General features: G+C 46.9%; 1 protein-coding gene across 1 annotated transcript in view; it reads left to right on the forward strand.

Moving 5' to 3' along the window:
- Positions 1-592: 592 nt before the first annotated feature.
- The window catches only part of LOC135546648 (guanylate cyclase soluble subunit alpha-2-like), a 62887-nt gene continuing 49213 nt past the window's right edge, over positions 593-14266 (forward strand). The window contains exons 1-3 of the mRNA XM_064975243.1: positions 593-1247; positions 8300-8361; positions 9427-9554. Coding sequence (XP_064831315.1) covers positions 1011-1247; positions 8300-8361; positions 9427-9554 — 427 coding nt within the window. The 5' untranslated portion in view covers positions 593-1010. The remainder of the gene's footprint in view (positions 1248-8299; positions 8362-9426; positions 9555-14266) is intronic.

Raw genomic sequence — 14266 nt, forward strand, 5'->3', positions numbered from 1 at the left:
GAAGCACGGTGGCTAGGAAAAACTCCCTAGAAAGGCCAGAACCGAGGAAGGAACCTAGAGAGGAACCAGGCTCTGAGGGGAGTCCAGTCCTCTTCTGGTTGTGCTGGGTGATTATAACAGAACATGGCCAAGATGCTCGAACTTTCATAGATGACCAGCAGGGTCAGATAGTAATAATCACAATGTGGGTCAACTGGCATATGCGTGTTTTCAGGATCAAATCACATGCAAACACTAGGCATATTTGATTTCTGGGTTATGGTTTTGCTTTCTCCTGAAGCTACTTGTATTTTTGACTCTAGTGTCTCCTCCGTCAATATCTGCGCCAAACAGCAGCCTAGCCCTAAACTAAAGTATCTCTTTCACAGTGATGGTAAGGAAGGGGGGCAGGGTTTAGTCTGATATTATATCTGATTGGCTGTGGCGGATGGAGGTAGAATAGTGATGCTGTAGAGCTCGAGCGGAGTGGGCAGATAGAACTCCACGAGGTAGCGGCTCGAGCTGATGTTTGACTGCAAGCTGACTCCGCAAGCATCTCTCTGTATCTCCCGATCCTCCTCAGGCCCGCACCTGGACACACCGTTTCCTGCCCTCTGGAGAGGAGAGGAATACGGCCAACTGCAGGGATGAGAGGGTGAAGGAATGAAATCATGAATAGTCCACAGCGAGAGAGAGTCGGAAAGCCGTGAATCCACAGTGGATGTGATAGTGGAAAGGTGCGCAGCAGACAATACTTCAACTGGGATTTCAAAGGGAAAACTAGAAGGACAACGGTTAAAACCGTTAGACATGAGATTCAGCTGGTGAATATAGTCCCTCTCTCTGGCCGTCGCGAGAGCATCTTGGTTTGGGTAATACATTTGTTCTCTAGCTCGTGTCGCTCACGCTCTTGACCGGTGCGCGCGCCTCCCCATTTTTCCCACGCGAGTGAATCTGATGAGTCCGGGTGGTGGTGTGTTGTTTCGCCGCAGCACGCGTACGCGCCCAGACTTTTCGCGCTTAGCAGCAGCATGTCCTCGCGAAAGATCTCTTCGGAGTCGTTCAGCTCGATGGGCTCGGAGTGCCTGGAGAGCCCCGGAGATGATGGCGACTCCTGCCCCTTTTCACGCATCTGGAACGGCAAGAGCCCGGTGGAGAAGCTCGCGTGCCCGTTCGAGGACGCACCGGGACCCAAACGGGCGAACAGACGGAAGCGCGTGAACCTGGACTCGCTTGGGGAGAGCTTGAGGAGGTTAACGTCGCCCACGGTAGGATACATTTACAAAAAACACATAAAGAGAGATTTTCTCCGGTATTTCTCTCCCCTCTGCATGCGTCACCTGCGTGGTTACAAAATGACCAGCACGCTAGAGATGACTGTTAGAATACAGAGAGAGCGTGATAGAGAGAGAAGAATGGGTAGTAGATTAGGCCTATTCTATATCACTCCTTACTGGGCGATGAGGTTATTCTGGGTGAGATTTGGTGAGACTGTATCTGTTTACCTAGTGTAGCCTCCTCTCCCCCACCTGCACTGAAGGGAAAGAAGTGGACAGGTGAAATAAATACCTGGTTGGGAGGCCTTCAGTTTACAGCATCATTAACCTGTGTTTTCAGAACAGTGTACAATAAGGAACAGAAACTAGGAAAAACATAGATATTAGAGATTAGAGATGCACTTGATAATGATGATGATGATGGTGATAAAGATATCCTGGTCAGCATTGTATATGCTGTTTTTAATTTCCTTGGTCTTAGGGAAGTGTTTAGCTTGCTACTCCCTGGCCAAAAGCAGAGATGCCCCCACTCTCCTGGCCAAAAGCAGAAATGCCCCCACTCTCCTGGCCAAAAGCAGAGATGCCCCCCACTCTCCTGGCCAAAAGCAGAGATGCCCCACACTCTCCTGGCCAAAAGCAGAGATGCCCCCCACTCTCATGGCCAAAAGCAGAGATGCCCCCACTCTCCTGGTCAAAAGCAGAAATGCCCCCACTCTCCTGGCCAAAAGCAGAGATGCCCCCACTCTCCTGTCCAAAAGCAAAGATGCCCCTCCACTCTCCTGGTCAAAAGCAGAGATGCCCCCCACTCTCCTGGTCAAAAGCAAGCAGAGATGCCCCCCACTCTCCTGGTCAAAAGCAGAGATGCCCCCCACTCTCCTGGTCAAAAGCAAGCAGAGATGCCCCCCACTCTCCTGGTCAAAAGCAGAGATGCCCCCCACTCTCCTGGTCAAAAGCAGAGATGCCCCCCACTCTCCTGGTCAAAAGCAAGCAGAGATGCCCCCCACTCTCCTGGTCAAAAGCAGAGATGCCCCCACTCTCCTGGTCAAAAGCAGAGATGCCCCCACTCTCCTGGCCAAAAGCAAAGATGCCCCCACTCTCCTGGTCAAAAGCAGAGATGCCCCCACTCTCCTGGTCAAAAGCAAGCAGAGATGCCCCCACTCTCCTGGCCAAAAGCAGAGATGCCCCCACTCTCCTGGTCAAAAGCAGAGATGCCCCCACTCTCCTGGCCAAAAGCAGAGATGCCCCCACTCTCCTGGCCAAAAGCAGAGATGCCCCCACTCTCCTGGTCAAAAGCAGAGATGCCCCCCACTCTCCTGGCCAAAAGCAGAGATGCCCCCAATCTCCTGGCCAAAAGCAGAGATGCCCCCACTCTCCTGGTCAAAAGCAGAGAAGCCCCCACTCTCCTGGTCAAAAGCAGAGATGCCCCCACTCTCCTGGTCAAAAGCAAGCAAAGATGCCCCCACTCTCCTGGTCAAAAGCAGAGATGCCCCCACTCTCCTGGTCAAACGCAAGCAGAGATGCCCCCCCCACTCTCCTGGTCAAAAGCAGAGAAGCCCCCACTCTCCTGGTCAAAAGCAGAGATGCCCCCCACACTCCTGGTCAAAAGCAGAGATGCCCCCCACACTCCTGCCCCCCCCCCCCCCCCCTGCCCCCCCCCACACACACACAGACTGCAATCATGGTGACCCAATCGTACAAGAGCAAAGCAACGAGTGAACCACTCTTAGCAACCAGTCAACCATGACCCGGAGAACAGAACATGTACTTGGTGTTCACTCCATGTCCTGATACTGTCAACCAGGCCAGTCACAGTGACCCAGAACAGAGGACACACACAGCATCTTCACACACAGATGGACATATCCTCCTCCTGTCACCACACATAAACACACACATAAACACAAACATAAACATACACATAAACACAAACATAAACACACACATAAACACAAACATAAACACACACATAAACACAAACATAAACACACACACACAAACATAAACACACACATAGACACACACATAAACACACACATAAAGATATGCAGGGAGGTGTTAGTTAGTTGTGTGTTCATCAACTTCCAAGACTGTGTGTACTGTGGGACATGTGACTGTTCTGTAATTTGCACTACATTCCCTAATTAAAGCCGTACACAGACGCAGTCACATACAAACATACTGCCTTAGAGGAGAGAGAAAGAGGAGGCAGGAGAACTGCTTGAGAAGAGAGACAGAGGGCAGAGGAAGGATATGGATGATGGAGGGAGAGGAGAGAGGAAAGGAAGGCAGAGGGAGGGTATGGATGATGGAGGGAGAGGAGAGAGGAAAGGAGGGCAGAGGAAGGATACAGATGATGGAGGGAGAGGAGAGAGGAAAGGAGGGCAGAGGGAGGATACGGATGATGGAGGGAGAGGAGAGAGGAAAGGAGGGCAGAGGAAGGATACAGATGATGGAGAGAGAGGAGAGAGGAAAGAAGAGAGAGAGATGCTGAGAAATTAAAACTAAAGGCGCAAATTAATTGACACTTTTTTTCATTTTGTGTGTGTGTGTGCGTGTATGTGTGTGTGTGTGTGCGTGTGTGTGTGTGTGTGTGTGTGTGTGTGTGTGTGTGTGTGTGCGTGTATGTGTGTGTGTTTGTATGGATCAGCCAGCTGATCCACTGTGTTAACAAGCCAACCCGCCTTTCATAGCATATGTATGTGTGTGTGTTTGTATGGATTCAGATACAAGTCTTTGGGATGTGAATGTTTGCTTGTCTGTGTCGGTGAATTTTGATAAAAGATGTGTGCTTGTCATTGTGTTTACTGGTTTGATGCTGGTAATATGTGGAGAGAGTAAGTGTGTGTGTCGATGACGTATGGTCTGTGAATGAATGGTTAAGACAAGGATACTCTCATAGGACACAAACACACTATGCCTGTATATATAACGTTGGATGAGCCAGATGCTGGTCTCCTGTACACCAGGACCCGGATATACACTATGACTGAATATAGCAAATCAAATCAAAGTTTATTTGTCACGTGTGTCAACAACAACCTTACAGTCAAATGCTTACTTACAGGCTCTAACCAATAGTGCAAAAAAAGGTATGAGGTGAACAATAGGTAAGTAAGAAATAAAACAACAGTAAAAAGACAGTGAAAAAGCAGTAGCGTAGGATGAGCCAGATGCTGGTGTCCTGTACAGCAGGTTTCAGCAGAGCCCGTAGGATGACCCCAGATGCTGGTGTCCTGTACAGCAGGTTTCAGCAGAGGCCGTAGGATGACCCCAGATGCTGGTGTCCTGTACAGCAGGTTTCAGCAGAGCCCGTAGGATGACCCCAGATGCTGGTGTCCTGTACAGCAGGTTTCAGCAGAGGCCGTAGGATGACCCCTGATGCTGGTGTCCTGTACAGCAGGTTTCAGCAGAGGCCGTAGGATGACCCCTGATGCTGGTGTCCTGTACAGCAGGTTTCAGCAGAGGCCGTAGGATGACCCCTGATGCTGGTGTCCTGTACAGCAGGTTTCAGCAGAGGCCGTAGGATGACCCCAGATGCTGGTGTCCTGTACAGCAGGTTTCAGCAGAGGCCGTAGGATGACCCCAGATGCTGGTGTCCTGTACAGCAGGTTTCAGCAGAGGCCGTAGGATGACCCCAGACTGACACAGTGTTCTTTTAGCGTTGCTACAGGATTGTATTAATGTTCATCATATTAACACCACTCTCTCTTACACACAAACACACACGCATGTACGCAGGCAAACACACACACACACGCACACGCGCACACACACACACACACACACACACACACACACACACACACACACACACACACACACACACACACACACACACACACACACACACACACACACACACACACACACACACACACACTGTCTCAGTCAGAGCCCCACTGCAGAAGAATTTAGAGGTAAAACTGGATTTTGAATATTTAAAGCTTTCTGTATTTTTATTTTTGTTGTTGATAGGATATATAGTTTTTTTGTGTGCCAGTTATACATTACTGGACCGTTTGTAAGGCGTTGAGATGTCAGCTTTAAATGCAGGCTGTTGAAATGATCTGGTTTTATTTATAGGGCCCTGAGTTTTTAGTTACGACCAGGACAACAATGTTCTTATATTTGTCCTATTCCACACATGTACTAGTGTGTATTACATTTGCTAACAATCACTTTGGCACTAATTTCAGAACCTTGTGGTCATTTTTCAAAACTCTACACACAAAACTCAAAATGGTCATCACATGTAACACAGGTTCTCAACCACATCACAATGGATGTTTTCATTAACCAAACATCTTGGGAAGAATCTTGGTGCGAATCCAGGCCTGACACTGGTCTGCCGTAATGTCATTGCATGCGTCATCCATGGCCTAGAGAAGGGTGGCTTGTTCGCGAGGGCGCCTATCATATACCTTCCACCTCCATGTGGAGAAAAATTCCTCAATCGGGTTAAGGATAGGAGTGTATGGCGGTAAGTACAGGGAAGTAAATTGTGGTTGGGCCTGAAACCATGCTTGCACCATTTGAGAATGGTGGAACCTGACATTATCCCACACAATGACATAGGTCATGCCATCTGCTCTACCGACCTGATTTAGCTCATTGATTCAGCGAATCATGTGGCTGCCTGCAACTCACTATATAGAGTATATAGAGTAGAGAGCTTTAGATGTTGTTCAACCAAACTTTAGAACAGGCAAGATGAGTAATCTAAGCAACTTTGACCGTGGTATGATTGTTGATGCCACACATGGTGATTCCAGCATCTCAGAAACAGCTGCCTTCCTGGGATTTTTACGCACTACAGTCTCTAGAGTTTACAGAGAATGGTGGGATAAACAAAACACATTCAGTGAGCGGCAGTTCTGTGGGCAAATCACCTTGTTAATGAGAGAGGTCAGAGGAGAATGTCCAGACTCATTCAAGCTAACGGAAAGGCCACAAATGCTCAAATAACAGCTGTTTAAAACAGTGGTGTGCAGAAGGGCATCTTTTAACGTACAACACCGTGAATAATTCAGGCTGTTCTAGAGGCAAAAGGGGGTCCTACCCAGTACTAGATAGATGTACCTAATAAAGTGGCTGGTGAGTGTACAGTAATGTCAAATCTGAAAACATGGAAGTGGTACATGGGACCATAGAAACAGTGTCTGATAAAGAATGATGATGAAATATTACATCCATAGATAATGTAGTCCAATTGGTTCATTTTGAGCTGTTGTATCAGTTGATAGTTAGATCATTGTAATGAAATGAATAGACAGTCATCTCAGATGTAATGTGTGAATTGCATTTTGAAATGGTAATACTTTGATATTATGTTGTGTCATTTTGAACAGGTGATTTTAGTTCAATGAACAAATGATCTCAGCTTTATGTGTATTGTATCCAAGCAATTGGAAAAAGTGTTAAGAGTTTTGAAAAATGTGCATTTTGATCATTGGTTGTGTCATGAAGTTGGCTTGGGGGTAGGTTTATGACAGTCATAAATACCTCTTCCCTCCTTTTTCCTCTCTCTACCCTAAATATGTTACATTTGCAAACACCTTGGTTAACATAGAGATTCTGGGAACATCAGAAGATGGGGGGAAATGAACTATATTCTGGTAATCCGACCAATTGAACATATGCGGTGGTACTTAATGAATATGATGTCAGATAATGGGGGCGGCAGGGTAGCCTAGTGGTTAGAGCGTTGGACTAGTAACCGAAAGGTTACAAGTTCAAATCCCCGAGCTGACAAGGTACAAATCTGTCATTCTGCCCCTGAACAGGCAGTTAACCCACTGTTCCTAGAAAATAAGAATTTGTTCTTAACTGACTTGCCTAGTAAAATAAAGGTCAAATTTAAAAAAAAAATATATCAGCGCCAGCTTTGGTTGCGAATGGTATGAACTTTGAACTCTTATTCACTGCAGAAGTGATACCTCCTAGCCGTTGAGTAGCAACAGCAGCTGCAAACGAAGGTTAAGAAGGAACAGACAGAGTCACCCGTCTACCACACAACAACGTGGTAGACGGGTGGTACTACAACATATCCAATTGACCACCAGAGACATTCTTCAAAGGACAAAGGACTCGGTTGGGCAACACAGCCTTCCATCTTCCACCAACCTACCGAAGGGCAGCTCAGAGTAAATATTTATTGCATTTTCCTTTTCCAAATGGGCGGTAACTTAGAATGCATAGGATACTGTATTTACGAAAGCACAGATTCACCCTTTGTTCCTCAGTCTTCCCGCACTTTCACTCAAACCCAGGCCATTTCCTTTTGTGTAACAAGCTGTCATATCTGTTCCGCCCGCTAGTGACGTTTTTCTTTACGACGTAATTTGTAATCAAGTTATGATTAATTATGTGTATATGTAATTCTGGGTGATTAGTTAGGTATTTAGTAAATCAATAATTCAACCCAATTTTGTATTGCTGATTCAACTTGTTAGCCGTAGTTCGTGAAGACAACCAAGAATTTACAACTTTCAGATGAGACTGAATTAAGGTGACGATTAATATTGACTGCTATTGATGTAAAATATTACTAGGTCTTTAAGAGTTTATTCAGAAGATAACAGCTCTATAAATATTATTTAGTGTTGCCCTGACTCTCTAGTTAATTACATTTACATGATTAGCCCAATCAGGTAATATTAATTACGGAGAGAAATGATTTTATAGAATAGCATGTCATATCACTTAATCCGGCATAGCCAAAGACACAACAGTTGTGAGTTTTGTGTCTAGAGTTCTGAAAAATGAAAAGGTTAGGAAATTAGTGCCAAAGTGATTGTAAAAAACTGTAATACATATGTGTGAATTGGAATTGTTTTTGCATATCCCAAATCTCTCTGAGACACCCTGGGGGAGTGGGGTCACGGCCAAGGTCTGACATTATCAATGGTGACCCTGGAGCAATTAGGGTAAGTGCCTTGCTCAAGGGCACATTGCCAGACTTTTCGCCTTATTGCCTGAGGGATTCGAACCAGTGACCTTTTGGTTACTGACCCAGTAACATGTGTTTCTCCATCTTCTTTCAGACACAGATGGTTCAACAGTCTTTACAGAGAACCATAGAGTTCTACAGACAGAAAGAGATCAGGTAAGGACTGCTGTGCTGCGTGTGCACACGTGTGTGTGTGTATGCACCTGTGTATGCGTGTGTGTGTATATGCTTGTATGTGTGTACGTGTGTGAGTGCATGTGTGTGTATGCGTGTGTGTATGCGTATGTGTGTGTGTGTATGTGTGTGTGTTTGTATGCGTGTGTGTGTGTTTATGCGTGTATGTGTGTTAGTGTATGTGTGTATGTATGCGTGTATGTATGCGTGTGTGAGTGTATGCATGTGTGTGTGTATGTGTGTGTGTGTGTATGTGTGTGTGTGTATGTATGCGTGTGTGTGTATGTATGTGTGTGTGAGTGTATGCATGTCTGTGTATGTGTGTGTCTGCGCCCATGAGAATGGTGTACTCGATGTAGCTATAGACCTTGGTAAGAGTGGATAAAGACTCTTGTGTGTAATAATCTCTAGTAACATAGTGAGGTCACAAAAGAGCAAGGCCATTGTTCCTTTTCATCTAATCCAAGTGTTATAATTGAGGAAGCATGTAACTAATTCATCCATTACGTAACGTGTGTTTGTATTTTGTGTGAACATTGCTCTGTGTCCTTCTTTGAATTAGTTGGTTATTACTGTCTGTTTGTGTTGGTGTGAGTTTCTGTTCAATGCTCTGTGTGTGTGTGTGTGTGGGGGGGGGGGGGGTGTGCTTAACTATTCTTGTGAGGACCAGAAGTCCCCACATGAATAGCAAATCTACAAAAATTTGACCAACTGGGGACATTTTGTTAGTTCCCACAAAATCCCCACAAGGTCAAATGATATTTCTCGGGGGATCAGGGTTAAGGTTAGAATTAGTGCTACGGTTAGAATTAGTGTTAGGTGTTAGGCGTGTTAGGAGGGTTAGTTTTAGGGTCCGGAGCTAGGGTTAGGTTTAGGGTTAAGGTTAGGTTTTAGGTTCAAGGTTAGGGTAAGAGTACAGGTTATGTGCCTCCCCCACAAGGTTAGCTGTAGAAGACCGTGTGTATGTGTGTGTGCGTGTGTAGGTGCTCTCTAGCCTGTTATATCATCTTTATGTCTCCATTCCGTGTGTGTGTGTGTGTGCCAAAGGTGCAGAGAGGATGGGAAGGAGGAAAGGAAAAGTGTTACTTTGGAGAAGTGTCCCTTTGCGGATCATTCTGGTTCTGGAGAAGAGGCAGACATCTCTGGAGCACTACAGTACATGGCTACTCTACAGGGTCAGTATCACTCTACCATGTGTGTGTGTGTGTGTGTGTGTGTGTGTGTGTGTGTGTGTGTGTGTGTGTGTGTGTGTGTGTGTGTGTGTGTGTGTGTGTGTGTGTGTGTGTGTGTGTGTGTGTGTGTGTGTGTGTGTGTGCTTTTAAGGACTTTTATGCTCTGCTTAGTCTCTGTGTGCACATTTAAAGGAGTTTGATAATGCTGTCTGCTAACTATGCTTACTGAAGGATAATGTGTGCTTTTTGATGTATATGTGTCCTGATTACTGGTTTGATTAAAGTCCAAAAGTGTGTATATGTGTGTGTGTGATAGTGTGTGATAGGGTTTTTCTTTTTTTATTTCACCTTTATTTAACCAGGTAGGCTAGTTGAGAACAAGTTCTCATTTGCAACTGCGACCTGGCCAATATAAAGCATAGCAGTGTGAACAGACAACACAGAGTTACACATGGAGTAAACAATTAACAAGTCAATAATACAGTAGAAAAAAGGAGAGTCTATATACATTGTGTGCAAAAGGCATGAGGAGGTAGGCGAATAATTACAATTTTGCAGATTTACACTGGAGTGATAAATGATCAGATGGTCATGTACAGGTAGAGATATTGGTGTGCAAAAGAGCAGAAAAGTAAATAAATAAAAACTGTGGGGATGAGGTAGGTGAAAATGGGTGGGCTATTTACCAATAGATTATGTACAGCGGCAGCGATCGGTTAGCTGCTCAGATAGCAGATGTTTGAAGTTGGTGAGGCTGATAAAAGTCTCCAACTTCAGCGATTTTTGCAATTTGTTCCAGTCACAGGCAGCAGAGAACTGGAACGAAAGGCGGCCAAATGAGGTGTTGGCTTTAGGGATGATCAGTGAGATACACCTGCTGGAGGGCGTGTTACGGGTGGGTGTTGCCATCGTGACCATTGAACTGAGATAAGGCGGAGCTTTACCTAGCATGGACTTGTAGATGACCTGGAGCCAGTGGGTCTGGTGACGAATATGTAGCGAGGGCCAGCCGACTAGAGCATACAGGTCGCAGTGGTGGGTGGTATAAGGTGCTTTAGTGACAAAATGGATGGCACTGTGATAAACTGCATCCAGTTTGCTGAGTAGAGTGTTGGAAGCAATTTTGTAGATGACATCGCCGAAGTCGAGGATCGGTAGGATAGTCAGTTTTACTAGGGTAAGTTTGGCGGCGTGAGTGAAGGAGGCTTTGTTGTGGAATAGAAAGCCGACTCTTGATTTGATTTTCGATTGGAGATGCTTGATATGAGTCTGGAAGGAGAGTTTACAGTCTAGCCAGACACCTAGGTACTTATAGATGTCCACATATTCAAGGTCGGAACCATCCAGGGTGGTGATGCTGGTCAGGCGTGCGTGTGCAGGCAGCGAACGGTTGAAAAGCATGCATTTGGTTTTACTAGCGTTTAAGAGCAGTTGGAGGCCACGGAAGGAGTGTTGTATGGCATTTGAAGCTCGTTTGGAGGTTAGATAGCACAGTGTCCAAGGACGGGCCGGAAGTATATAGAATGGTGTCGTCTGCGTAGAGGTGGATCAGGGAATCGCCCGCAGCAAGAGCAACATCATTGATATATACAGAGAAAGGAGTCGGCCCGAGAAATGAACCTGTGGCACCCCCATAGAGACTGCCAGAGGACCGGACAGCATGCCCTCCGATTTGACACACTGAACTCTGTCTGCAAAGTAGTTGGTGAACCAGGCAAGGCAGTCATCAGAAAAACCGAGGCAACTGAGTCTGCCGATAAGAATATGGTGATTGACAGAGTCGAAAGCCTTGGCAAGGTCGATGAAGACGGCTGCACAGTACTGTCTTTTATCAATGGCGGTTATGATATCGTTTAGTACCTTGAGCGTGGCTGAGGTGCACCCGTGACCGGCTCGGAAACCAGATTGCACAGCGGAGAAGGTACGGTGGGATTCGAGATGGTCAGTGACCTGTTTGTTGACTTGGCTTTCGAAGACCTTAGATAGACAGGGCAGGATGGATATAGGTCTGTAGCAGTTTGGGTCCAGGGTGTCTCCCCCTTTGAAGAGGGGGATGACTGCGGCAGCTTTCCAATCCTTGGGGATCTCAGACGATATGAAAGAGAGGTTGAACAGGCTGGTAATAGGGGTTGCGACAATGGCGGTGGATAGTTTCAGAAATAGAGGGTCCAGATTGTCAAGCCCAGCTGATTTGTACGGGTCCAGGTTTTGCAGCTCTTTCAGAACATCTGCTATCTGGATTTGAGTAAAGGAGAACCATTGTGAGGCTTGGGCGAGTAGCTGCGGGGGGGGGGCGGAGCTGTTGGCCGAGGTTGGAGTAGCCAGGCGGAAGGCATGGCCAGCCGTTGAGAAATGCTTGTTGAAGTTTTCGATAATCATGGGTTTATCGGTGGTGACCGTGTTACCTAGCCTCAGTGCAGTGGGCAGCTGGGAGGAGGTGCTCTTGTTCTCCATGGACTTCACAGTGTCCCAAAACTTTTTGGAGTTGGAGCTACAGGTTGCAAACTTCTGCCTGAAGAAGCTGGCCTTAGCTTTCCTGACTGACTGCGTGTATTGGTTCCTGACTTCCCTGAACAGTTGCATATCGCGGGGACTATTTGATGCTATTGCAGTCCGCCACAGGATGTTTTTGTGCTGGTCGAGGGCAGTCAGGTCTGGAGTGAACCAAGGGCTATATCTGTTCTTAGTTCTGCATTTTTTTGAACGGAGCATGCTTATCTAAAATGGTGAGGAAGTTACTTTTAAAGAATGACCAGGCATCCTCAACTGACGGGATGAGGTCAATGTCCTTCCAGGATACCCGGGCCAGGTCGATTAGAAAGGCTTGCTCACGGAAGTGTTTTAGGGAGCGTTTGACAGTGATGAGGGGTGGTCGTTTGACTGCGGCTCCGTAGCGGATACAGGCAATGAGGCAGTGATCGCTGAGATCCTGGTTGAAGACAGCGGAGGTGTATTTGGAGGGCCAGTTGGTCAGGATGACATCTATGAGGGTGCCCTTGTTTAGGGTTGTACCTGGTGGGTTCCTTGATGATTTGTGTGAGATTGAGGGCATCTAGCTTAGATTGTAGGACTGCCGGGGTGTTAAGCATATCCCAGTTTAGGTCACCTAACAGAACAAACTCTGAAGCTAGATGGGGGGCGATCAATTGACAAATGGTGTCCAGGGCACAGCTGGGAGCTGAGGTGGGTCGGTAGCAGGCGGCAACAGTGAGAGACTTATTTCTGGAGAGAGTAATTTTTAAAATTAGTAGTTCGAACTGTTTGGCTATGGACCTGGAAAGTATGACATTACTTTGCAGGCTATCTCTGCAGTACACGGCAAGGACATCAGGGTTAGCAGAGTGTGCTAAAGCAGTGAGTAAAACAAACTGTGTGATAGTGTGTGTGTATGTGTGTCATTTTGACTCCCCATAAAGTCCTGAAATTTCACCCCCAAAAAATAAAGCTGTGTGTGTGGAATGGGCGTGTGATTTATAATGCTTACTTGGTGCTTAGACTAGAATGATTCTTCAGCTGGACTTAGCAACTAAAAGCAGCCTCTCCACATGCATGAACACAAACCCCTCTACAGCTACCTTCTAATGAGGAGGATACACATCTGGGTGGAGTTCTGACAAACACACACTTCTTCACCTCTTCTCTTTGTCTCCTCCTTCCTCTCCCTTTCCTGGCTCTCCTATCTCCCTCCCTCCCTCCCTTCCTCCCTCCAGCCTTGTGCTGCAGTGCTGATGGTCATTAGGTTAAAGCACAACCCATTCCTCAGTATTCCCCTTCTCTGTACCTCTACCTCCCTCCCGACATCAATCTCTCGCTCCGTCCATCTCCCTTTACCTACCTCCCTCCATCTCTCTCTTCCTTCCTCCCTCCCTCCACCTCTACCTCCCTCCCTCCATCTCTCTCTCTACCTCTGTCCCTCTACCTTCCTCTCTCCATCTCTCTCTACCTCTGTCCCTCTACCTTCCTCTTACTACCTCCCTCTACCTTCCTCCACCTTCCTCTCTCTACCTCCCTCTACCTTCCTCTTGCTGCCCTTGCTGCCTTCTTGCTGCCCTTGCTGCCTCTCTCTACCTTCCTCTTTCTACCTCCCTCTACCTTCCTCCCTCTACCTTCCTCTCTCTACCTCCCTCTACCTTCCTCTCTCCACCTTCCTCTCTCTACCTCCCTCTACCTTCCTCTTGCTGCCCTTGCTGCCTCTCTCTACCTTCCTCTCTCTACCTCCCTCTACCTTCCTCCCTCTACCTTCCTCCCTCTACCTTCCTCTCTCTACCTCTGTCCCTCTACCTTCCTCTTATTACTTCCCTCTACCTTCCTCTTGCTACCTCCCTCTACATTCCTCTTGCTACCTCCCTCTACCTTCCTCTTGCTAACTCCCTCTACCTTCCTCTTACTACCTCCCTCTACCTTCCTCTTGCTACCTCTCTCTACCTTCCTCTTACTACCTCGCTCTACCTTCCTCTCTCTACCTCCCTCTACATTCCTCTTGCTGCCTCTCTCTACCTTCCTCTCTCTACCTTCCTCTTACTACCTCTCTCTACCTCCCTCTACCTTCCTCTCTCCATCTCTCTACCACCCTCCCTCCATCTCTCTCTACCTCCCTCTACCTTCCTCTCTCTACCTTCCTCTCTCTAACTTCCTCTTACTACCTCTCTCTACCTTCCTCTTACTACCTCCCTCTACCTTCCTCTCTCTACCTTCCTCTTACTACCTCCCTCTAT

The sequence above is a fragment of the Oncorhynchus masou genome, chromosome 9 (genome assembly GCF_036934945.1).
Source record: "Oncorhynchus masou masou isolate Uvic2021 chromosome 9, UVic_Omas_1.1, whole genome shotgun sequence".
Classification (NCBI taxonomy): domain Eukaryota; kingdom Metazoa; phylum Chordata; class Actinopteri; order Salmoniformes; family Salmonidae; genus Oncorhynchus; species Oncorhynchus masou.